The 26,013-nt window shown below is 47.6% G+C and overlaps 1 protein-coding gene across 1 annotated transcript in view; it reads left to right on the top strand.

Moving 5' to 3' along the window:
• LOC121544206 (GDNF family receptor alpha-4-like) overlaps nucleotides 1-26,013 on the top strand; it is a 90,818-nt gene that overhangs the window by 13,674 nt on the left and 51,131 nt on the right. The window contains exons 4-5 of the mRNA XM_045209032.1: nucleotides 5,188-5,277; nucleotides 25,041-25,259. Coding sequence (XP_045064967.1) covers nucleotides 5,188-5,277; nucleotides 25,041-25,259 — 309 coding nt within the window. The remainder of the gene's footprint in view (nucleotides 1-5,187; nucleotides 5,278-25,040; nucleotides 25,260-26,013) is intronic.

Below are 26,013 nucleotides of genomic sequence, written 5' to 3'. Positions count from 1 at the left end.
GGCTCTGGCTGGGCCACTCAAGGACATCCCCACTCCTGCGTTGTCTTGGCTGTGTGCTTAGGGTCGTTGTCCTGTTGGAAGGTGAACCTTCGCCCCAGTCTGAGGTCCTGAGCACTCTGGAGCAGGTTTTCATCAAGTAGCACTCTGTACTTTGCTCCGTTCATCTTTCCCTCGATACTGATTAGTCTCCTAGTCCCTGCTGCTGAAAAACATCCCCACAGCATGATGCTGCCACCACCATGCTTCACCGTAGAGATTGTGCCAGATTTCCTCCAGACGTGACGTTTGACATTCAGGCCCAAGAGTTCAATCTTGGGTTCATCAGACCAGAGAATCTTGTTGCTCATGGTCAGAGAGTCTATAGGTGCCTTTTGACAAACTCCAAGCGCGCTGTCATGTGCCTTTTTCTGAGGAGTGGCTTCCATCTGGCCACTCTACCATAAAGGCCTGATTGATGGAGTGCTGCAGATATGGTTGTCCTTCTGGAAGGTTCTCCCATCTCCACAGAGGAACTCTGGAGCTCAGTCAGAGTGACCATCGGGTTCTTGGTCACCTCCCTGATCAAGGCCCTTCTCCCCCGATTGCTCAGTTTGGCCAGCGGCCAGCTCTAGGAAGAGTTGTGGTGGTTCCAAACTTCTTCCATTTAAGAATGATGGAGGCCACTGTGTTCTTGGGGACCTTCAATATTGTAGAAATGTTCTGGTACCTTTCCCCAGATCTGTGCCTCGACACAATCCTGTCTCGGCACTCTACGGAAAATACCTTCGACCTCATGGCTTGGTTTTTGCTCTGACATGCACTGTCAACTGTGGGACCTTATATAGACAGGTGTATACCTTTCCAAATCATGTCCAATTAATTGAATTTACCACAGGTGGACTCCAATCAAGTTATAGAAACATCTCAAGGATCATCAATGGAAACAGGATGCACCTGAGCTCAATTTTGAGTCTCACAGCAAAGGGTCTGAATACTTATGTAAATAAGGTATTTCAGTTTTTTATTTTAAATACATTTGCAAACATTTCAGAAAACCTATTTTCGCTTTGTCTTTATGGGGTATTGTGTGCAGATTGATGAGGGAAAAAATTTATTTGACCATTTTAGAATAAGGCTGGAACGTAAAACAAATGTGGAAAAAGTCAAGGGGTCTACAGTGAGGGAAAAAAGTTTTTGATCCCCTGCTGATTTTGTACGTTCGCCCACTGACAAAGACATGATCAGTCTATAATTTTAATTGTAGTGTCACATTCGTTCATGAACGGGTCAGACCAAGGCGCAGCGTGATATGCATACATGTTTATTTGACTCATAAACACAACGACAAAACAAGAAACGAAACGTGAAGTCCAAGGTACACAAACAACATACCTAACACAGAACAAGATCCCACAACCCACTAGTGCCAATAGGCTGCCTAAGTATGGTCCCCAATCAGAGACAACGAGCTACAGCTGCCTCTGATTGGGAACCACACTGGCCAACATAGAAATACACATAATAGAACACCAACATAGAAATACCCAACATAGAACATACACACCCTGACTCAACATTTAAGCGTCCCCTGAGTCAGGGCGTGACAGGTAGGTTTATTTGAACAGTGAGAGACAGAACAACAACAAAAAAATCCAGAAAAACGCATGTCAAAAATGTTATAAATTGATTTGCATTTTAATGAGGGAAATAAGTATTTGACCCCACTGCAAAACATGACTTAGTACTTGGTGGCAAAACCCTTGTTGGCAATCACAGATGTCAGACGTTTCTTGTAGTTGGCCACCAGGTTTGCACATATCTCAGGAGGGATTTTGTCCGACTCCTCGTTGCAGATCTTCTCCAAGTCATTAAGGTTTTGAGGCTGACATTTGGCAACTCGAACCTTCAGCTCCCTCCACAGATTTTCTATGGGATTAAGGTCTGGAGACTGGCTAGGCCACTACAGTACCTTAATGTGCTTCTTCTTGAGCCACTCCTTTGTTGCCTTGGCCGTGTGTTTTGGGTCATTGTCATGCTGGAATACCCATCCACGACCCATTTTCAATGCCCTGCCTGAGGGAAGGAGGTTCTCACCCAAGATTTGACAGTACATGGCCCCGTCCATCGTCCTTTTGATGCGGTGAAGATGTCCTGTCCCCTTAGCAGAAAAACACCCCCAAAGCATAATGTTTCCACCTCCATGTATGACAGTGGGGATGGTGTTCTTGGGGTCATAGGCAGCATTCCTCCTCCTCCAAACACGGCGAGTTGAGTTGATGCCAAAGTGCTCGATTTTGGTCTCATCTGATCACAATACTTTCATCCAGTTCTCCTCTGAATCATTCAGATGTTAATTGGCAAACTTCAGACGGGCCTGTATATGTGCTTTCTTGAACAGGGGGACCTTGCGGGCGCTGCAGGATTTCAGTCCTTCACGGCGTAGTGTGTTACCAATTGTTTTCTTGGTGACTATGGTCCCAGCTGCCTTGAGATCATTGACAAGATCGTCCCGTGTAGTTCTGGGCTGATTCCTCACCGTTTTCATGATCATTGCAACTCCACGAGGTGAGATCTTGCATGGAGCCCCAGGCCAAGGGAGCTTGACAGTTATTTTGTGTTTCTTCCATTTGCGAATAATCACACCAACTGTTGTCATCTTCTCACCAGGCTGCTTGGCGATGGTCTTGTAGCCCATTCCATCCTTGTGTAGGTCTACAATCTTGTCCCTGACATCCTTGGAGAGCTCTTTGGTCTTGGCCATGGTGGAGAGTTTGGAATCTGATTGATTGATTGCTTCTGTGGACAGGTGTCTTTTATACAGGTAACAAACTGAGATTAGGAGCACTCCCTTTAAGAGTGTGCTCCTAATCTCAGCTCGTTACCTGTATAAAAGACACCTGGGAGCCAGAAATCTTTCTGATTAAGAGGGGGTCAAATACTTATTTCCCTCATTAAAATGCAAATCAATTTATAACATTTTTGACATGTGTTTTTCTGGATTTTTTGTTGTTGTTATTCTGTCTCTCACTGTTCAAATAAACCTACCATTAAAATTATAGACTGATCATGTCTTTGTCAGTGGGCAAACGTACAAAATCAGCAGGGGGTCAAATATTTTTTCCCTCACTGTATATACTTTCCGAATGCACTGTATTAGGCCAACTTATTTTTGCCTCCATTTTTGTATTTCGCTCAGCTCTTCAAGTTCTACAGTGAATGGTTGGTGTTAATGGATGGTGCTAATGGATGGTGTAAAAACTGGTTAGGGGGAGAGTTATGGTTAGGGGGGGGGTTATGGTTAGGGGGAGGTGGAGGGTTATGGTTAGGGTTAGGGGGAGGGTTATGGTTATGGTTAGGGGGAGGGTTATGGTTAGGGGGAGGTGGAGGGTTATGGTTATGGTTAGGGGGGAGGGTTATGGTTATGGGGAGGGTTATGGTTAGGGGGAGGGTGGAGGGTTATGGTTATGGTTATGGGGAGGGTTATGGTTAGGGGGAGGTGGAGGGTTATGGTTAGGGGGAGGTGGAGGGTTATGGTTATGGTTAGGGGGAGGTGGAGGGTTATGGTTAGGGGGAGGTGGAGGGTTGTGGTTATGGTTAGGGGGAGGGTTATGGTTAGGGGGAGGGTTATGGTTAGGGGGAGGTGGAGGGTTATGGTTAGGGTTAGGGGGAGGGTTATGGTTATGGTTAGGGGCAGGGTTATGGTTAGGGGGAGGTGGAGGGTTATGGTTATGGTTAGGGGGAGGGTTATGGTTATGGTTAGGGGGAGGGTTATGGTTAGGGGGAGGTGGAGGGTTATGGTTATGGTTAGGGGGAGGGTTATGGTTATGGGGGAGGGTTATGGTTAGGGGGAGGTGGAGGGTTATGGTTAGGGTTAGGGGGAGGGTTATGGTTATGGTTAGGGGCAGGGTTATGGTTATGGTTAGGGGGAGGGTTATGGTTAGGGGGAGGTGGAGGGTTATGGTTATGGTTAGGGGGAGGGTTATGGTTATGGTTAGGGGGAGGGTTATGGTTATGGGGAGGGTTATGGTTAGGGGGGGGTTATGGTTAGGGGGAGGTGGAGGGTTATGGTTAGGGGGAGGGTTATGGTTAGGGGGAGGTGGAGGGTTATGGTTAGGGGTAGGGTTATGGTTAGGGGGAGGTGGAGGGTTATGGTTATGGGTAGGGTTATGGTTAGGGGGAGGTGGAGGGTTATGGTTAGGGGTAGGGTTATGGTTAGGGGGAGGGGGGAGGGTTATGGTTAGGGGGAGGGTTATGGTTAGGGGGAGGTGGAGGGTTATGGTTAGGGGGAGGTGGAGGGTTATGGTTAGGGGGAGGTGGAGGGTTATGAGGAGGGTTATGGTTAGGGGAGGGTTATGGTTAGGGGAGGGTTATGGTTAGGGGGAGGTGGAGGGTTATGGTTAGGGTTAGGGGGAGGGTTATGGTTAGGGTTATGGTTAGGGGAGGTGGAGGGTTATGGTTAGGGTTAGGGGGAGGGTTAGGGTTAGGGGGAAGGGGGAGGGTTATGGTTAGGGGGAGGGTTATGGTTAGGGGGAGGGGGAGGGTTATGGTTAGGGGGAGGGTTATGGTTAGGGGGAGGGGGAGGGTTATGGTTAGGGGGAGAGTTATGGTTAGGGGGAGGGGGAGGGTTATGGTTAGGGGGAGGGGAGGGTTAGGGGTTAGGGGAGGGGGAGGGTTATGGTTAGGGGGAGGGTTATGGTTAGGGGGAGGTGGAGGGTTATGGTTAGGGTTAGGGGGAGGGTTATGGTTAGGTGGAGGGTTATGGTTAGGGGGAGGTGGAGGGGTTATGGTTAGGTGGAGGGTTATGGTTATGGGGAGGTGGAGGGTTATGGTTAGGGGGAGGTGGAGGGTTATGGTTAGGGGGAGGGTTATGGTTAGGGTTAGGGGGAGGGTTATGGTTATGGGGAGGTGGAGGGTTGTGGTTAGGGGGAGGTGGAGGTGGAGGGTTATGGTTAGGGGGAGGGTTATGGTTAGGGTTAGGGGGAGGGTTATGGTTAGGGGGAGGTGGAGGGTTATGGTTAGGGGGAGGCTTAGAGAGAGAAGAACTGCTTCAGTATATACTGGAGCCAGGAAGGGCCAGGGAGGGGTCAGAGGTTAAGGGTCAGACATAGGATTAGGGAACCCTACTCGGTCAGATCTTGAATGAATGTGTACTTTAATTACTAACCATGTTGGATGATTCTTCTTGAAAACATTCATTCCTCTTGTCAGGACTGAGCCTGGTGGAGAGTTACCCCTATGAACCAGAGGCGAGGGGCTTCGACTACGGACGCCTGGCCTCCATCGCTGCAGGTGAGTCTGGTAGCAGTATAGATGACCTGACTGTGTCTGCCCTGGGAGTAGGTAGAGGGGGTAGGTAGAGGGGGGATAGGTAGAGGGGGAAAGGTAGAGGGGGAAAGGTAGAGGGGGATAGGTGAGGGGGGTAGGTAGAGGGGGGTAGGTAGAGGGGGGTAGGTAGAGGGGGTAGGTAGAGGGGGATAGGTAGAGGGGGGTAGGTAGAGGGGGTAGGTAGAGGGGGATAGGTAGAGGGGGGATAGGTAGAGGGGGGTAGGTAGAGGGGGGTAGGTAGAGGGGGATAGGTAGAGGGGGATAGGTAGAGGGGGATAGGTAGAGGGTGGTAGGTAGAGGGGGTAGGTAGAGGGGGATAGGTAGAGGGGGGTAGGTAGAGGGGGATAGGTAGAGGGAAATAGGTAGAGGGGGGTAGGTAGAGGGGGATAGGTAGAGGGGGTAGGTAGAGGGGGATAGGTAGAGGGGGATAGGTAGAGGGGGGTAGGTAGAGGGGGGTAGGTAGAGGGATAGGTAGAGGGGGATAGGTAGAGGGAGATAGGTAGAGGGGGATAGGTAGAGGGGGGATAGGTAGAGGGGGGTAGGTAGAGGGGGATAGGTAGAGGGGGGTAGGTAGAGGGGATAGGTAGAGGGAGATAGGTAGAGGGAGATAGGTAGAGGGGGATAGGTAGAGGGGGGTAGGTAGAGGGGGGATAGGTAGAGGGGGGTAGGTAGAGGGGGTAGGTAGAGGGGGGTAGGTAGAGGGGGATAGGTAGAGGGGGATAGGTAGAGGGGGGTAGGTAGAGGGGGATAGGTAGAGGGGGGCAGAACGTGTGTCTGGTAGGATATGATGCAGGTCAGCTGGCTGGGGGGATATGATGCAGGTCAGCTGGCTGGGGGGATATGATGCAGGTCAGCTGGCTGGGGGGATATGATGCAGGTCAGCTGGTTGGGGGGATATGATGCAGGTCAGCTGGCTGGGGGGATATGATGCAGGTCAGCTGGCTGGGGGGATATGATGCAGGTCAGCTGGCTGGGGGGATATGATGCAGGTCAGCTGGCTGAAGGGTATTGTCTATGGGGGAGCAGCTGAAGGGTATTGTCGATGGGGGAGCAGCTGAAGAGGCCATTAAGTCAAGTCGCTGTTTTTTCCCAACGTTGATATCTGTACAGATCATATAGTCTGAGAAACTGAGGATAGAGAGATGGACAGACAGAGAGAGAATTAGCGAGGGCACTAGAACAGTCTGCAGCACCCGGCCTCACCCTACTAGAATCTGAAGTCAAATGTCTACTGTTTGCTGATGATCTGGTGCTTCTGTCCCCAACCAAGGAGGGCCTACAGCAGCGCCTAGATATTCTGCACAGATTCTGTCAGACCTGGGCCATGACAGTAAATCTCAGTAAGACAAAATAATGGTGTTCCAAAAATGTCCAGTTGCCAGGACCACAAATACAAATTCCATCTAGAGACCGTTGCCCTAGAGCACACAAAAACTATACATACCTCGGCCTAAACATCATCACCACAGGCAACTTCCACAAAGCTGTGAACGATCTGAGAGACAAGGCAAGAAGGGCCTTCTATGCCATCAAAAGGAACATAAAATTTGACATACCAATTAGGATCTGGCTATAAATACTTGAATCAGTTATAGAACCCATTGCCCTTTATGGTTGTGAGGTCTGGGGTCCGCTCACCAAGAATTCACAAAATGGGACAAACACCAAATTGAGACTCCGCATGCAGAATTCTGCAAAAATATCCTCAGTGTACAACGAAAAACACCAAATAATGCATGCAGAGCAGAATTAGGCCGATACCTGCTAATTATCAAAATCCAGAAAAGAGCCGTTAAATTCTATAACCACTTAAAAGGAAGCGATTCCCAAACCTTCCACAACAAAGCCATCACCTACAGAGAGATGAACTTGGAGAAGAGTCCCTAAGCAAGCTGGTCCTGGGGCTCTGTTCACAAACACAAACAGACCCCACAGAGCCCCAGGACAGCAACACAATTCGACCCAACCAAATCATGAGAAAAAAACTAGATAATTACTTGACACATTGGAAAGAATTAACAAAAAACTGAGCAAACTACATTTACATTTAAGTCATTTAGCAGACGTTCTTATCCTGAGCGACTTACAGTTAGTGAGTGCATACATTTTCATACTGGCCCCCCCGTGGGAAACGAACCAACAACCCTGGCGTTGCAAGTGCCATGCTCTACCAACTGAGCTAGGGGACTATATAACTAGAATGCTATTTGGCCCTAAACAGAGAGTCCATAGCCATGTCCTGTTTAACATAATAATGGCTGTATCATTCCTCTTATTGATGACATCATGCCCAAGGCCAATAACAGGGCTGATAATCTGCTTCTCTCTCTTTTTCTATTGTCAGAGTTGTGGAACTGCTACGATATTGTCCTGCAAGACTTGTCGAAGCCCCAAGAATTCATTCATATGGTTTTATAAAGGCTGATGGCTAAAATCAGCCTATACTCTCTCTATGCCTATATCTAGTTTCTACAATGTATTTTCGTTTTATCTACCGCAAGCAACAGAAAGACGTGAAGTCACTGGTTGAGAAGTACACCATGACTCAACAGGTGGAGTCTTACCTGAAGAGCGTTGCCTACACTTTGAAGTTGTGAAATCCTAAATCTATCGGAGAAAAATGAGCACCTAGCCTACATGGAAACTTCTCTGTGACACTTATCAATTTCAACCCCTTTTAATTACTCCAAAATGAGTTCAGAACACTAAAGCACATTCTTGGATGACTTGTTCTGGTGCTGCATTGTCATGTAGCCTACTCTAGTCTTTCTTGGTTATTATGTGGACAGTGCATTTGGAAAGTATTCAGACCCCTTGACTTTTTCCACATTTTGTTACATTATAGACTTATTATCAAATTGATTCAATTCTATTTTTTCCTCATCAGTCTACACACAATACCCCATAATGACAAAGCAAAAACAAATTTTGTGAATGTTTTACAAAATGTATTAAAAATACAAAACTGAAATATCACATTTACATAATTATTCAGACCCTTTACTCAGTAATTTGTTGAAGCACCTTTGGCAGTGATTACACCTTTGAGTCTTCTTGGGTATGACGCTACAAGCTTGGCACACCTGTATTTGGAGAGTTTCTCCCATTCTTCTCTGCAGATCCTCTCAAGCTCTGTCAGGTTGGATGGGGAGCGTCGCTGCACAGCTATTTTCAGGTCTCTCCAGAGATGTTTGATTGGGTTCAAGTCCGGGCTCTGGCTGGGCCACTCAAGGACATCCCCACTCCTGCGTTGTCTTGGCTGTGTGCTTAGGGTCGTTGTCCTGTTGGAAGGTGAACCTTCGCCCCAGTCTGAGGTCCTGAGCACTCTGGAGCAGGTTTTCATCAAGTAGCACTCTGTACTTTGCTCCGTTCATCTTTCCCTCGATACTGATTAGTCTCCTAGTCCCTGCTGCTGAAAAACATCCCCACAGCATGATGCTGCCACCACCATGCTTCACCGTAGAGATTGTGCCAGATTTCCTCCAGACGTGACGTTTGACATTCAGGCCCAAGAGTTCAATCTTGGGTTCATCAGACCAGAGAATCTTGTTGCTCATGGTCAGAGAGTCTATAGGTGCCTTTTGACAAACTCCAAGCGCGCTGTCATGTGCCTTTTTCTGAGGAGTGGCTTCCATCTGGCCACTCTACCATAAAGGCCTGATTGATGGAGTGCTGCAGATATGGTTGTCCTTCTGGAAGGTTCTCCCATCTCCACAGAGGAACTCTGGAGCTCAGTCAGAGTGACCATCGGGTTCTTGGTCACCTCCCTGATCAAGGCCCTTCTCCCCCGATTGCTCAGTTTGGCCAGCGGCCAGCTCTAGGAAGAGTTGTGGTGGTTCCAAACTTCTTCCATTTAAGAATGATGGAGGCCACTGTGTTCTTGGGGACCTTCAATATTGTAGAAATGTTCTGGTACCTTTCCCCAGATCTGTGCCTCGACACAATCCTGTCTCGGCACTCTACGGAAAATACCTTCGACCTCATGGCTTGGTTTTTGCTCTGACATGCACTGTCAACTGTGGGACCTTATATAGACAGGTGTATACCTTTCCAAATCATGTCCAATTAATTGAATTTACCACAGGTGGACTCCAATCAAGTTATAGAAACATCTCAAGGATCATCAATGGAAACAGGATGCACCTGAGCTCAATTTTGAGTCTCACAGCAAAGGGTCTGAATACTTATGTAAATAAGGTATTTCAGTTTTTTATTTTAAATACATTTGCAAACATTTCAGAAAACCTATTTTCGCTTTGTCTTTATGGGGTATTGTGTGCAGATTGATGAGGGAAAAAATTTATTTGACCATTTTAGAATAAGGCTGGAACGTAAAACAAATGTGGAAAAAGTCAAGGGGTCTACAGTGAGGGAAAAAAGTTTTGATCCCCCTGCTGATTTTGTACGTTAGCCCACTGACAAAGACATGATCAGTCTATAATTTTAATTGTAGTGTCACATCTCGTTCATGAAACGGGTCAGACCAAGGCGCAGCGTGATATGCATACATGTTTATTTGACTCATAAACACAACGACAAAACAAGAAACGAAACGTGAAGTCCAAGGTACACAAACAACATACCTAACACAGAACAAGATCCCACAACCCACTAGTGCCAATAGGCTGCCTAAGTATGGTCCCCAATCAGAGACAACGAGCTACAGCTGCCTCTGATTGGGAACCACACTGGCCAACATAGAAATACACATAATAGAACACCAACATAGAAATACCCAACATAGAACATACACACCCCTGACTCAACATTTAAGCGTCCCCTGAGTCAGGGCGTGACAGGTAGGTTTATTTGAACAGTGAGAGACAGAACAACAACAAAAAAATCCAGAAAACGCATGTCAAAAATGTTATAAATTGATTTGCATTTTAATGAGGGAAATAAGTATTTGACCCCACTGCAAAAACATGACTTAGTACTTGGTGGCAAAACCCTTGTTGGCAATCACAGATGTCAGACGTTTCTTGTAGTTGGCCACCAGGTTTGCACATATCTCAGGAGGGATTTTGTCCGACTCCTCGTTGCAGATCTTCTCCAAGTCATTAAGGTTTTGAGGCTGACATTTGGCAACTCGAACCTTCAGCTCCCTCCACAGATTTTCTATGGGATTAAGGTCTGGAGACTGGCTAGGCCACTACAGTACCTTAATGTGCTTCTTCTTGAGCCACTCCTTTGTTGCCTTGGCCGTGTGTTTTGGGTCATTGTCATGCTGGAATACCCATCCACGACCCATTTTCAATGCCCTGCCTGAGGGAAGGAGGTTCTCACCCAAGATTTGACAGTACATGGCCCCGTCCATCGTCCTTTGATGCGGTGAAGATGTCCTGTCCCCTTAGCAGAAAAACACCCCCAAAGCATAATGTTTCCACCTCCATGTATGACAGTGGGGATGGTGTTCTTGGGGTCATAGGCAGCATTCCTCCTCCTCCAAACACGGCGAAGTTGAGTTGATGCCAAAGTGCTCGATTTTGGTCTCATCTGATCACAATACTTTCATCCAGTTCTCCTCTGAATCATTCAGATGTTAATTGGCAAACTTCAGACGGGCCTGTATATGTGCTTTCTTGAACAGGGGGACCTTGCGGGCGCTGCAGGATTTCAGTCCTTCACGGCGTAGTGTGTTACCAATTGTTTTCTTGGTGACTATGGTCCCAGCTGCCTTGAGATCATTGACAAGATCGTCCCGTGTAGTTCTGGGCTGATTCCTCACCGTTTTCATGATCATTGCAACTCCACGAGGTGAGATCTTGCATGGAGCCCCAGGCCAAGGGAGCTTGACAGTTATTTTGTGTTTCTTCCATTTGCGAATAATCACACCAACTGTTGTCATCTTCTCACCAGGCTGCTTGGCGATGGTCTTGTAGCCCATTCCATCCTTGTGTAGGTCTACAATCTTGTCCCTGACATCCTTGGAGAGCTCTTTGGTCTTGGCCATGGTGGAGAGTTTGGAATCTGATTGATTGATTGCTTCTGTGGACAGGTGTCTTTATACAGGTAACAAACTGAGATTAGGAGCACTCCCTTTAAGAGTGTGCTCCTAATCTCAGCTCGTTACCTGTATAAAAGACACCTGGGAGCCAGAAATCTTTCTGATTGAGAGGGGGTCAAATACTTATTTCCCTCATTAAAATGCAAATCAATTTATAACATTTTTGACATGTGTTTTTCTGGATTTTTTGTTGTTGTTATTCTGTCTCTCACTGTTCAAATAAACCTACCATTAAAATTATAGACTGATCATGTCTTTGTCAGTGGGCAAACGTACAAAATCAGCAGGGGGTCAAATATTTTTTTCCCTCACTGTATATACTTTCCGAATGCACTGTATTAGGCCAACTTATTTTTGCCTCCATTTTTGTATTTCGCTCAGCTCTTCAAGTTCTACAGTGAATGGTTGGTGTTAATGGATGGTGCTAATGGATGGTGTAAAAACTGGTTAGGGGGAGAGTTATGGTTAGGGGGTTATGGTTAGGGGGAGGTGGAGGGTTATGGTTAGGGTTAGGGGGAGGGTTATGGTTATGGTTAGGGGGAGGGTTATGGTTAGGGGGAGGTGGAGGGTTATGGTTATGGTTAGGGGGGAGGGTTATGGTTATGGGGGAGGGTTATGGTTAGGGGGAGGTGGAGGGTTATGGTTATGGTTATGGGGAGGGTTATGGTTAGGGGGAGGTGGAGGGTTATGGTTAGGGGGAGGTGGAGGGTTATGGTTATGGTTAGGGGGAGGTGGAGGGTTATGGTTAGGGGGAGGTGGAGGGTTATGGTTATGGTTAGGGGGAGGGTTATGGTTAGGGGAGGGTTATGGTTAGGGGGAGGTGGAGGGTTATGGTTAGGGTTAGGGGGAGGGTTATGGTTATGGTTAGGGGCAGGGTTATGGTTAGGGGAGGTGGAGGGTTATGGTTATGGTTAGGGGGAGGGTTATGGTTATGGTTAGGGGGAGGGTTATGGTTAGGGGGAGGTGGAGGGTTATGGTTATGGTTAGGGGGAGGGTTATGGTTATGGGGAGGGTTATGGTTAGGGGGAGGTGGAGGGTTATGGTTAGGGTTAGGGGGAGGGTTATGGTTATGGTTAGGGGCAGGGTTATGGTTATGGTTAGGGGGAGGGTTATGGTTAGGGGGAGGTGGAGGGTTATGGTTATGGTTAGGGGGAGGGTTATGGTTATGGTTAGGGGGAGGGTTATGGTTATGGGGGAGGGTTATGGTTAGGGGGGGTTATGGTTAGGGGGAGGTGGAGGTTATGGTTAGGGGGAGGGTTATGGTTAGGGGGAGGTGGAGGGTTATGGTTAGGGGTAGGGTTATGGTTAGGGGAGGTGGAGGGTTATGGTTATGGGTAGGGTTATGGTTAGGGGGAGGTGGAGGGTTATGGTTAGGGGGTAGGGTTATGGTTAGGGGGAGGGGGAGGGTTATGGTTAGGGGGGAGGGTTATGGTTAGGGGGAGGTGGAGGGTTATGGTTAGGGGGAGGTGGAGGGTTATGGTTAGGGGAGGTGGAGGGTTATGAGGAGGGTTATGGTTAGGGGAGGGTTATGGTTAGGGGAGGGTTATGGTTAGGGGGAGGTGGAGGGTTATGGTTAGGGTTAGGGGGAGGGTTATGGTTAGGGTTATGGTTAGGGGAGGTGGAGGGTTATGGTTAGGGTTAGGGGAGGTTAGGGTTAGGGGGAGGGGGAGGGTTATGGTTAGGGGGAGGGTTATGGTTAGGGGGAGGGGAGGGTTATGGTTAGGGGGAGGGTTATGGTTAGGGGGAGGGGGAGGGTTATGGTTAGGGGGAGAGTTATGGTTAGGGGAGGGGAGGGTTATGGTTAGGGGGAGGGGGAGGGTTAGGGTTAGGGGGGAGGGGAGGGTTATGGTTAGGGGGAGGGTTATGGTTAGGGGGAGGTGGAGGGTTATGGTTAGGGTTAGGGGGAGGGTTATGGTTAGGTGGAGGGTTATGGTTAGGGGGAGGTGGAGGGTTATGGTTAGGTGGAGGGTTATGGTTATGGGGAGGTGGAGGGTTATGGTTAGGGGGAGGTGGAGGGTTATGGTTAGGGGGAGGGTTATGGTTAGGGTTAGGGGGAGGGTTATGGTTATGGGGAGGTGGAGGGTTATGGTTAGGGGGAGGTGGAGGTGGAGGGTTATGGTTAGGGGGAGGGTTATGGTTAGGGTTAGGGGGAGGGTTATGGTTAGGGGGAGGTGGAGGGTTATGGTTAGGGGGAGGCTTAGAGAGAGAAGAACTGCTTCAGTATATACTGGAGCCAGGAAGGGCCAGGGGAGGGGTCAGAGGTTAAGGGTCAGACATAGGATTAGGGAACCCTACTCGGTCAGATCTTGAATGAATGTGTACTTTAATTACTAACCATGTTGGATGATTCTTCTTGAAAACATTCATTCCTCTTGTCAGGACTGAGCCTGGTGGAGAGTTACCCCTATGAACCAGAGGCGAGGGGCTTCGACTACGGACGCCTGGCCTCCATCGCTGCAGGTGAGTCTGGTAGCAGTATAGATGACCTGACTGTGTCTGCCCTGGGAGTAGGTAGAGGGGGGTAGGTAGAGGGGGATAGGTAGAGGGGGAAAGGTAGAGGGGGAAAGGTAGAGGGGGATAGGTAGAGGGGGGTAGGTAGAGGGGGGTAGGTAGAGGGGGGTAGGTAGAGGGGGGTAGGTAGAGGGGGATAGGTAGAGGGGGGTAGGTAGAGGGGGGTAGGTAGAGGGGGATAGGTAGAGGGGGATAGGTAGAGGGGGTAGGTAGAGGGGGTAGGTAGAGGGGATAGGTAGAGGGGGATAGGTGAGGGGGGATAGGTAGAGGGTGGTAGGTAGAGGGGGGTAGGTAGAGGGGGATAGGTAGAGGGGGGTAGGTAGAGGGGGATAGGTAGAGGGAAATAGGTAGAGGGGGTAGGTAGAGGGGGATAGGTAGAGGGGGGGTAGGTAGAGGGGGATAGGTAGAGGGGGGATAGGTAGAGGGGGTAGGTAGAGGGGGGTAGGTAGAGGGGATAGGTAGAGGGGGATAGGTAGAGGGAGATAGGTAGAGGGGGATAGGTAGAGGGGGATAGGTAGAGGGGGTAGGTAGAGGGGGGATAGGTAGAGGGGGGTAGGTAGAGGGGATAGGTAGAGGGAGATAGGTAGAGGGAGATAGGTAGAGGGGGATAGGTAGAGGGGGGTAGGTAGAGGGGGATAGGTAGAGGGGGTAGGTAGAGGGGGTAGGTAGAGGGGGTAGGTAGAGGGGGGATAGGTAGAGGGGGATAGGTAGAGGGGGTAGGTAGAGGGGGATAGGTAGAGGGGGGCAGAACGTGTGTCTGGTAGGATATGATGCAGGTCAGCTGGCTGGGGGATATGATGCAGGTCAGCTGGCTGGGGGGATATGATGCAGGTCAGCTGGCTGGGGGATATGATGCAGGTCAGCTGGTTGGGGGATATGATGCAGGTCAGCTGGCTGGGGGGATATGATGCAGGTCAGCTGGCTGGGGGGATATGATGCAGGTCAGCTGGCTGGGGGGATATGATGCAGGTCAGCTGGCTGAAGGGTATTGTCTATGGGGGAGCAGCTGAAGGGTATTGTCGATGGGGGAGCAGCTGAAGAGGCCATTAAGTCAAGTCGCTGTTTTTTCCCAACGTTGATATCTGTACAGATCATATAGTCTGAGAAACTGAGGATAGAGAGATGGACAGACAGAGAGAGAATTAGCGAGGGCACTAGAACAGTCTGCAGCACCCGGCCTCACCCTACTAGAATCTGAAGTCAAATGTCTACTGTTTGCTGATGATCTGGTGCTTCTGTCCCCAACCAAGGAGGGCCTACAGCAGCGCCTAGATATTCTGCACAGATTCTGTCAGACCTGGGCCATGACAGTAAATCTCAGTAAGACAAAAATAATGGTGTTCCAAAAAATGTCCAGTTGCCAGGACCACAAATACAAATTCCATCTAGAGACCGTTGCCCTAGAGCACACAAAAAACTATACATACCTCGGCCTAAACATCATCACCACAGGCAACTTCCACAAAGCTGTGAACGATCTGAGAGACAAGGCAAGAAGGGCCTTCTATGCCATCAAAAGGAACATAAAATTTGACATACCAATTAGGATCTGGCTATAAATACTTGAATCAGTTATAGAACCCATTGCCCTTTATGGTTGTGAGGTCTGGGGTCCGCTCACCAAGAATTCACAAAATGGGACAAACACCAAATTGAGACTCCGCATGCAGAATTCTGCAAAAAATATCCTCAGTGTACAACGAAAAACACCAAATAATGCATGCAGAGCAGAATTAGGCCGATACCTGCTAATTATCAAAATCCAGAAAAGAGCCGTTAAATTCTATAACCACTTAAAAGGAAGCGATTCCCAAACCTTCCACAACAAAGCCATCACCTACAGAGAGATGAACTTGGAGAAGAGTCCCCTAAGCAAGCTGGTCCTGGGGCTCTGTTCACAAACACAAACAGACCCCACAGAGCCCCAGGACAGCAACACAATTCGACCCAACCAAATCATGAGAAAAAAACTAGATAATTACTTGACACATTGGAAAGAATTAACAAAAAAACTGAGCAAACTACATTTACATTTAAGTCATTTAGCAGACGTTCTTATCCTGAGCGACTTACAGTTAGTGAGTGCATACATTTTCATACTGGCCCCCCGTGGGAAACGAACCAACAACCCTGGCGTTGCAAGTGCCATGCTCTACCAACTGAGCTATAGGGGACTATATAACTAGAATGCTATTTGGCCCTAAACAGAGAGTCCACAGTGGCAGAATACTTGACCACTGTGACTGACCCAAACTTAAGGAAAGCTTTGACTATGTACAGACTCAGTGAGCATAGCCTTGCTATTGAGAAAGGCCGCCGTAGGCAGACCTGGCTCTCAAGAGAAGACAGGCTATGTGCACACTGCCCACAAAATGAGGTGGAAACTGAGCTGCACTTCCTAACCTCCTGCCAAATGTATGACCATATTAGAGACACATATTTCCCTCAGATTACAGCGATCCACAAATCCAATTTTGATAAACTCCCTTATCTACTGGGTGAAATACCACAGTGTGCCATCACAGCTGCAAGATTTGTGACCTGTTGCCACAAGAAAAGGGCAACCAGTGAAGAACAAACACCATTGTAAATACAACTCATATTTATGTTTATTTATTTTCCCATTTGTACTTTAACTATTTGCACATCGTTACAACACTGTATATAGACATAATATGACATTTGAAATGTCTTTATTCTTTTGGAACTTCTGAGTGTAATGTTTACTGTTAATATTTATTGTTTATTTCACTTTTGTTTACTATCTACTTCACTTGCTTTGGCAATGTTAACACACGTTTCCCATGCTAATAAGGCCCTTACATTGAATTAAATTAAATTGAATTGAAAGAGAGGGGTGAGAGAGAGAAAGAGCGAGAGAGAGCGAGAGAGAGAGAGAGAGAGAGAGAGACTCGAGAGAGAGAGAGAGAGAGAGAGAGAGAGAGAGAGAGAGAGAGACTCTTAGAGAGATAGTTTGATGGACTTAAATTATCGTTACTATGATTGGTTGTTCAAGTTGTTCATGCATTACATTTACATTTTACATTTTAGTCATTTAGCAGACGCTCTTATCCAGAGCGACTTACAGTTAGTGTTTATATATTTTTTCATACATGGTTTTTAATGACAGCAGCCGTCCTCCACAGAAACTGCCAAACAAAGTTTTATATCACAATGATTTTATAAGGACTAAACAAGTATGGATCTGGGATTAAATTGGACAAATCTGTTATGTCACAAGAAGAAAGACGATGCTTCTCTGAGCTGTAGTAGCTCTTAATGATATCACCCATTCAAACGTTTTGGTCTTCACAAAGTTTGCTGCTTCAGTGTTTTTAGATATTTTTGTCAGATGTTACTATGGTATACTGAAGTATAATTATAAGCATTCCATAAGTGTCAAAGGCTTTTATTGACAATTACATGAAGTTTATGCAAAGAGTCAATATTTGCAGTGTTGACCCTTCTTTTTCAAGACCTCTGCAATCCGCCCTGGCATGCTGTCAATTAACTTCTGGGCCACATCCTGACTGATGGCAGCCCATTCTTGCATAATCAATGCTTGGAGTTTGTCAGAATTTGTGGGTTTTGTTTGTCCACCCTCCTCTTGAGGATTGACCACAAGTTCTCAATGGGATTAAGGTCTGGGGAGTTTCCTGACCATGGACCCAAAATGTCGATGTTTTGTTCCCCGAGCCACTTAGTTATCACTTTTGCCTTATGGCAAGGTGCTCCATCATGCTGGAAATGGCATTGTTCGTCACCAAACTGTTCTTGGATGGTTGGGAGAAGTTGTTCTCTGAGGATGTGTTGGTACCATTCTTTATTCATGGCTGTGTTCTTAGGCAAAATTGTGAGGGAGCCCACTCCCTTGTCTGAGAAGCATGAATGGTCTCAGGATGCTTTAATGTTGGCATGACACAGGACTGATGGTAGCGCTCACCTTGTCTTCTCCGGACAAGGTGTTTTCCGGATGCCCCAAACAATCGGAAAGGGGATTCATCAGAGAAAATAACTTTACCCCAGTCCTCAGCAGTCCAATCCCTGTACCTTTTGCAGAATATCAGTCTGTCCCTGATGTTTTTCCTGGAGAGAAGTGGCTTCCTCGCTGCCCTTCTTGACACCAGGCCATCCTCCAAAAGTCTTCGCCTCATAGATGGCATCATGAGGAAGGAAAATTATGTAGATATGCTTTGAAAGGCTGGTCATGGCTCACATCAACAGCATTATCCCAGAAACCCTAGACCCACTCCAATTTGCATACCGCCCCAACAGATCCACAGATGATGCAATCTCTATTGCACTCCACACTGCCCTTTCCCACCTGGACAAGAGGAACACCTACGTGAGAATGCTATTCATTGACTACAGCTCAGCATTCAACACCATAGTGCCCTCTAAGCTCATCACTAAGCTAAGGATCCTGGGACTAAACACCTCCCTCTGCAACTGGATCCTGGACTTCCTGACGGGCTGCCCCCAGGTGGTAAGGGTAGGTAACAACACATCTGCCACACTGATCCTCAACACGGGGGCCCCTCAGGGTGCGTGCTCAGTCCCCCTCCTGTACTCTCTGTTCACCCATGACTGCATGGCCAGGCACGACTCCAACACCATCATTAAGTTTGCCGACGACACAACAGTGGTAGGCCTGATCACCGACAACGATGAGACAGCCTATAGGGAGGAGGTCAGAGACCTGGCCGTGTGGTGCCAGGACAACAACCTCTCCCTCAACGTGACCAAGACAAAGGAGATGATTGTGGACTACAGGAAAAAAAAGAGGACTGAGCACGCCCCCATTCTCATCGACGGGGCTGTAGTGGAACAGGTTGAGAGCTTCAAGTTCCTTGGTGTCCACATCACCAACGAACTATCATGGTCCAAACACACCAAGACAGTCGTGAAGAGGGCACGACAAAGCCTATTCCCCCTCAGGAGACTGAATAGATTTGGCATGGGTCCTCAGATCCTCAAAAAATTCTACAGCTGCACCATCGAGAGCATCCTGACTGGTTGCATCACCGCCTGGTATGGCAACTGCTAGGCCTCCGACCGCAAGGCACTACAGAGGGTAGTGCGTACGGCCCAGTACATCACTGGGGCCAAGCTTCCTGCCATCCAGGACCTCTATACCAGGCGGTGTCAGAGGAAGGCCCTCAAAATTGTCAAAGACTCCAGCCACCCTAGTCATAGACTGTTCTCTCTGCTACCGCACGGCAAGCGGTACCGGAGTGCCAAGTCTAGGTCCAAAATACTTCTCAACAGCTTCTACCCCCAAGCCATAAGACTCCTGAACAGCTAATCATGGCTACCCGGACTATTTGCACTGCCCCCCCCCACCCCATCCTTTTTACGCTGCTGCTACTCTGTTAATTATTTATGCATAGTGTGACGTCACGAGAGGCTACACAGCTTTCAGCGGGATTGCTCAAGTAGTGCAAGGAGACAAGGTTCAAACAAAACAAGGATTTTATTATAGGTCTTGGGAAATTAACGAAAATATAACAAAATTCTGTTCTCTTGTGGCTCTTTAAGGGTTAACAGTTCAGGGATGTCTCTTCCACATCCAAAATCATAATTCTCCCTCGCTCAGATAACTTTTCCCCAGCCTTACTGTAGTCCACGTTGCAGCTAGTGGCCAACCCAGCAAAAAGTCCTTCCAAATGTCTCTCACGTATTTCCACAGGTGCATATATCCAAAGGTGAGTATTTCCCAAAGGTAAGTATCTCCAAATCCTTATATTCCTCATGGAAGTGGACGTGCAGCACTCTTGTCCTCCAGAGAGCCCAGGTTGGAGACTGTGTCTCTTCCCTTCCCAAACCTTCAGCTCATCAGCTCCTCATTTGTTTCAGCTGCGTGGGAAGATTGGCCATAGAGGGTGGAGTTCCCGACCATACCAGCAGATGGAGCCATAGCTGTCTGGGTTTGCAGCCACCTCAGGGGGATGTAACGTCCCTCCAGGACACAGCCTCTCGTGACATCACACATCCCCCTCCTCGGGACCGACGTCCTCGTCGGGTAAAGGCAGCGAAGAAGGCATCACGCCGGGAGAGGGCGTCCGCATTGCCGTGGTGCTTGCCAGACTGCTCTCTCTTCAACTCCTCCAACTCTAGGACCAGGGACTCAGCCTCCTGTTGTCTCTCCTTGAGTTTCTTACTGAACGCATCAGCCTTGGTTTTAGCAGAGTTTAGCTTCTGTTGAGCAGCTTTCAGTTCCTTCTCTCTCTCTGCCTCCGCATTCTTCATCTTGTTCTCCAACCCCTTGTACTTCTCCTCTGCCTTCTTCTGGACCTCCTTACTACTGCGCAGGGTCTCCTCACACTCCTCGATGGTCCTGCGCAGCCTCTCCAGCTCCTCCTGTTGCTTAGGGAAGGAGCTCTGTTGGAGTTTAGCCTGGAGGATATCTAACTCTTCTGTCTTCATGTCTAACTGTTGCTTTAACAAACGATACCTCTCAGCGGTCCCCTTCAGACCAGACAGTTCTTTGTCCAGATTCTGTAGCTCCGTCTCTGTGTCGGTCTGGGCACCTGCCATCCCTATCAGAGCCCGGGCGGGAGTGAGTAACTCGGAGGATTGCACCGGAGCCTTCCCAGGATGAGTCTTGCCTCTCCGTTTCCGAGGTACTCGGGTTATCCTCTCCTGAGACTCTCTCCAGAGTGGGTAAAAGGCTGGGCAGTCTCGTCCAATTAGGACAGGGACGGGGAGGGAATCAACCACCCCCGCCGTCGTGTGTATGGTTCCCCGTGTGCTGGTCATTGTAAGTTCAGTAATGGGGTATTCTCTGGTGTCCCCATGGACACAGGAAACTGGGAGGACTTTCCCCGGGGTCAGACACGTTGGGCCCACCAAATCCTTACGCACCAGGGTGGCCCGGCTACCAGAATCCAGTAAGGCCTCCACATCATGGTGATTCACAGTTACCGGGCAGGTGGGGGGTCGATCTGGGCCGCCATCTACGACTCCCAAGAGCGAGGCAAAACGGTGTGTGGGTGCTGAGCTGGAGGACTCCGCAGTGGGCATAGGTTCATCGGCTGGTTTCCCACACTGCCAGGAGATATGTCCCATCTCCCCACACCGGTAACACTGTCGAGTTTCCCCCTCCTGGTGTACTCTTCTTGGACCCGCCTGGTTTCTGGCTCCCCCTGGAGCCGGGATAAGTCCTGACGTGGCTGGGTTCGAGACCTTGGGGTCCTTTGGACGGGTTCTTCCCATTTGTGGTGGGGCCGCACTCCTGGGGTCTTTTCGGGAAGCATTCAGCATCTCCGCTGTGGCCTGGTACTTTTCCACAGCTTCCACGGTCAGATCAGCCGTGGTCAAGGCCTGTTGACTGATGAACCGTTTTGCCTCATAAGGCAGGGCGCGTAGGTAACGATCCACCACAACGGCCTCCACCACCGCCGCTGCTGTATTCCTCTGCGGATCCAGCCATTTCCTTGCGATTCGGACAAGTTCATGCATCTGCGCCCGAGGAGGTTGGTCTGGTTGGAAGGTCCAGCTGTGAAAGCGCTGGGCCATACCAAACTTTGTGAGTCCATATCTGCTGAGGATCTCAGACTTCAGGGCATCATAGTCAGTAACCTGGTCAGGGCCCAGGTCCCGGACAGCATTCAGCGATTCCCCGGTTAGAAAGGGGGCTAACAGACCAACCCACTGTTGCTTGGGCCAGGCTTCCCTAGTGGCCGTGGCCTCAAATGCATGCAGGTATGCCTCAATGTCATCGGTAGCTCCCATCTTAGATATAAAGTCACTTGCCTTTATTGGGCGGGTATTTTGGACCACCCTCTGTCTCTGCAACTGCAATTCCTCTGCCTTCAGAAGGTTGGCTTTCTTTTGCTCCTCCAAGAGAGCCACGTTTGCTTGCATCTGGGCTTGCTGGCCAGCAACAAGGGCTTTCAATATGTCCTCCATTTCAGTCGGCGGGGAGCCTACGGCCAACTTGGAAAACTGGGTGATCAAACCTTCGGTATCCTCCTCTGACATGCACTATTAACGCTTGAGCGTGCCCGTATTCTCCACCATCTGTGACGTCACGAGAGGCTACACAGCTTTCAGCGGGATTGCTCAAGTAGTGCAAGGAGACAAGGTTCAAACAAAACAAGGATTTTATTATAGGTCTTGGGAAATTAACGAAAATATAACAAAATTCTGTTCTCTTGTGGCTCTTTAAGGGTTAACAGTTCAGGGATGTCTCTTCCACATCCAAAATCATAATTCTCCCTCGCTCAGATAACTTTTCCCCAGCCTTACTGTAGTCCACGTTGCAGCTAGTGGCCAACCCAGCAAAAAGTCCTTCCAAATGTCTCTCACGTATTTCCACAGGTGCATATATCCAAAGGTGAGTATTTCCCAAAGGTAAGTATCTCCAAATCCTTATATTCCTCATGGAAGTGGACGTGCAGCACTCTTGTCCTCCAGAGAGCCCAGGTTGGAGACTGTGTCTCTTCCCTTCCCAAACCTTCAGCTCATCAGCTCCTCATTTGTTTCAGCTGCGTGGGAAGATTGGCCATAGAGGGGTGGAGTTCCCGACCATACCAGCAGATGGAGCCATAGCTGTCTGGGTTTGCAGCCACCTCAGGGGGATGTAACGTCCCTCCAGGACACAGCCTCTCGTGACATCACAATAGTCACTTTAACTCTACCCACATGTACATATTACTTCAACTACCTCAACTAGCCGGTGCCCCCGCACATTGACTCTGCAACAGTACCCCCCTGTATATATAGCATTTGGCTAAGGTGTATGTAAACTTCCGACTTCAACTGTACATTGGGGTGAAGGGGTCATCTGGGTGCAGATATCCTCCTCATCATGACACATTCTCTAGTCTGACCCATTCAGGAACCGGCTAGGTCTCAAATGTCACCCTATTCCCTGTATATACAGTGAGGGAAAAAAGTATTTGATCCCCTGCTGATTTTGTACGTTTGCCCACTGACAAAGAAATGATCAGTCTATAATTTTAATGGTAGGTTTATTTGAACAGTGAGAGAGAGAATTAAAAATTATAGACTGATCATTTCTTTGTCAGTGGGCAAACGTACAAAATCAGCAGGGGATCAAATACTTTTTCCCCTCACTGTACATATATTTATTATGTAGAAGTGCACAAAAGTAGTACGCTGTATAGAAAATACACACTGAAAGAAAATTAAAAGCAGCACATTTTAGTAGCTTTGATACAATAATTTATTCACCAACGTTTCAACAGCAAGCTGTCTTCATCAGCGTTTCATGTCAAGCACTGCAGGACACAAATATATATAGAGAGGTTTCCATTGGACACACGCAGCTGTTAGTGATCATGGCGATGTGGCACGATTTATATAATTGGTAAATTTACAAATAACACCAAGCACACAACACACACCTAGCCCAACACACACTCCTAGCACAACACACACTCCTAGCACACCACACTCGAAGTGTTTAGTGAGTTAAGTATCAAAAGTAAATGTAATTGCTAAAATACACTTAAGTATCAAAGGTAAAAGTATAAATTATTTCAAATTCCTTATATTCAGCAAACCAGACGACACAGTTTTCTTGTTTTTTAAATTTACAGATAGCCAGGGGCACGCTACAACACTCAGACATAATTTACAAACAAAGCATTTGTGTTTAGTGAGTCCGCCAGATCAGAGGCAGTAGGATGACCAGAGAGGCTCTCTTGATAAGTGTATGAATTAGACCATTTTCCTGTCCTGCTAAGCATTCAAAATGTAACGAGTACTTTTGGGTGTCAGGGAAAATGTATGGAGTAAAAAGTACATCATTTTCTTTAGGAATGTAGTGAAGTAAAAGTTGTCAAAAATATAAATAGTAAAGTACAGATATTTTTACTTAGTACTTTACTTTAGGGTTTTACTCATGTATTATACTTTTCAGTAAAGGCCTACCTTAATGCAAACAGAGATGCAAACTATATCCAACGTTCTCAGATAAGGCCTTTAACACCTAACATACACTTCGTTCTCAGATAAGGCCTTTAACACCTAACATACACTTCGTTCTCAGATAAGGCCTTTAACACCTAACATACACTTCGTTCTCAGATAAGGCCTTTAACACCTAACATACACTTCGTTCTCAGATAAGGCCTTTAACACCTAACATACACTTCGTTCTCAGATAAGGCATTTAACACCTAACATACACTTCGTTCTCAGATAAGGCCTTTAACACCTAACATACACTTCGTTCTCAGATAAGGCCTTTAACACCTAACATACACTTCGTTCTCAGATAAGGCCTTTAACACCTAACAAACTTTGTACTTACTTTTATTTTTGTTACATAGTTAAGGCTTTGGTGTTACCTCATATCCCATAATGCCTTGGCTCAACTTGCCATTGGCTCAACCATTGGCTCAACTTACCTCATGGCCATTGGCTCAACTTACCCCAAGGCAAACATTTTGACTATATTAGCAAACGAAGCATGTGTTTAGTGAGTCCACCAGATCAGAGGCAGTAGGGGATGTGCTCTTGATAAGTGTGTGAATTGGACCAGTTTCCTGTCCTGCTAAGCATTCAAAATTTAAGAAGTACTTTTGCGTGTCAGGGAAAATGTACGGAGTAAAAAGTACATTATTTTCTTTAGGAATGTAGTGAAGTAAAAGTAAAAGTTGTCAAAAATATAAATAGTAAATTATAGATACCACATAAAACTACTTAAGTAGTACTTTAAAGTATGCACACACACTCACACAAAAACAGTTCACTGTTAGTCTACACCTGTTGTTTACGAATAATGTGATATATTATGTTATATTTGATTGATTTGACACACCAGGCATCCTCAACATTTACTGAGTCTTGTTCTATTCAGTACAGAGCTAATGCAGATTATATTTTTACATTTTAGTCATTTAGCAGACGCTCTTATCCAGAGCGACTTACAGTTAGTGAGTGCATACATTTTCCATATATATTATTAGTTTAGAATACTTTTTAATTTACTTAGAATTAATCATTAGAATTTCATTTGAACACACTTGTCAATACAGACTGCAATTAGTGTTATTAATAATTGTTTGAAATTGAATATGTCACAAATTACAGAGACAATAAAAAATTATACGGTTGCGTTCCAACTGGCGCCCTATACCTTTTGAAGGGCTCTGGTCAAAAGCAGTACACTACATAGGCAATAGTGAGCCATTTGGCACTCAGACTTAAACTGCCCTTCCTTGTTTTGTCTCCAAAACAGGTGCAGTTGGCATAGCGACGGTGAACCGTTGCTTAGATGCGGCGAAGATGTGTAACGTTGACGAGACGTGTCAGAAGCTCCGTACAGAGTATGTTTCCGCCTGCATCCAGCCGTCGGCCCGCTCAGGCCCCTGTAACAGGCCCAGGTGTAACAGGGCTCTCAGGAAGTTCTTCGACCGGGTCCCTCCTGACTACACCCACGAGCTGCTGTTCTGCCCCTGTACAGGTAGGAGGGGGGGCAGGTGTGTGTGTGTGTGTGTACATTATATATACAGCAGTATGTGGACACCCCTTCAAATTAGTGGATTTGGCTATTTGAGCCACACCCGTTGCTGACAGGTGTATAAAATCGAGCACACAGCCATGCAATCTCCATAGACAAACATTGGCAGTAGAATGACCCTTACTGAAGAGCTCAGTGACTTTCAACGTGGCACCGTCATAGGATGCCACCTTTCCAACAAGTCAGTTCGTCAAATTTCTGCCCTGCTAGAGCTGCCCCGGTCAACTGTAAGGGCTGTTATTGTGAAGTGGAAACATCTAGGAGCAACAACGGCTCAGCCGCGAAGTGGTAGGCCACACAAGCTCACAGAACGGGACCGCCGAGTGCTGAAGCGCGTAGCGTGTAACAATCATCTGTCCTCAGTGACTTTCAACATCTGTCCTCGGTTGCAACACTCCCCACCAAGTTCCAAACTGCCTCTGGAAGCAACATCAGCACAATAACTGTTATTCGGGAGCTTCACGAAATGGGTTTCCATGGCCGAGCAGCCGCACACAAGCCTTAGATCACCATGCGCAATGCCAAGCGTCAGCTTGAGCGGTGTAAAGCTCGCCGCCATTGGACTCTGGAGCAGTGGAAAGGCGTTCTCTGGAGTGATGAATCATGCTTCACAATCAGGCAGTCTGATGGACGAATCTGGGTTTGGTGGATGCCAGGAGAACACTACCTGCCCCAATGCATAGTGCCAACTGTATAG

This window comes from Coregonus clupeaformis, chromosome 29 (genome assembly GCF_020615455.1).
Source record: "Coregonus clupeaformis isolate EN_2021a chromosome 29, ASM2061545v1, whole genome shotgun sequence".
Classification (NCBI taxonomy): domain Eukaryota; kingdom Metazoa; phylum Chordata; class Actinopteri; order Salmoniformes; family Salmonidae; genus Coregonus; species Coregonus clupeaformis.
Note: the sequence above shows the minus strand (reverse complement) of the source record. Positions and strands in the feature narration are given on the sequence as shown.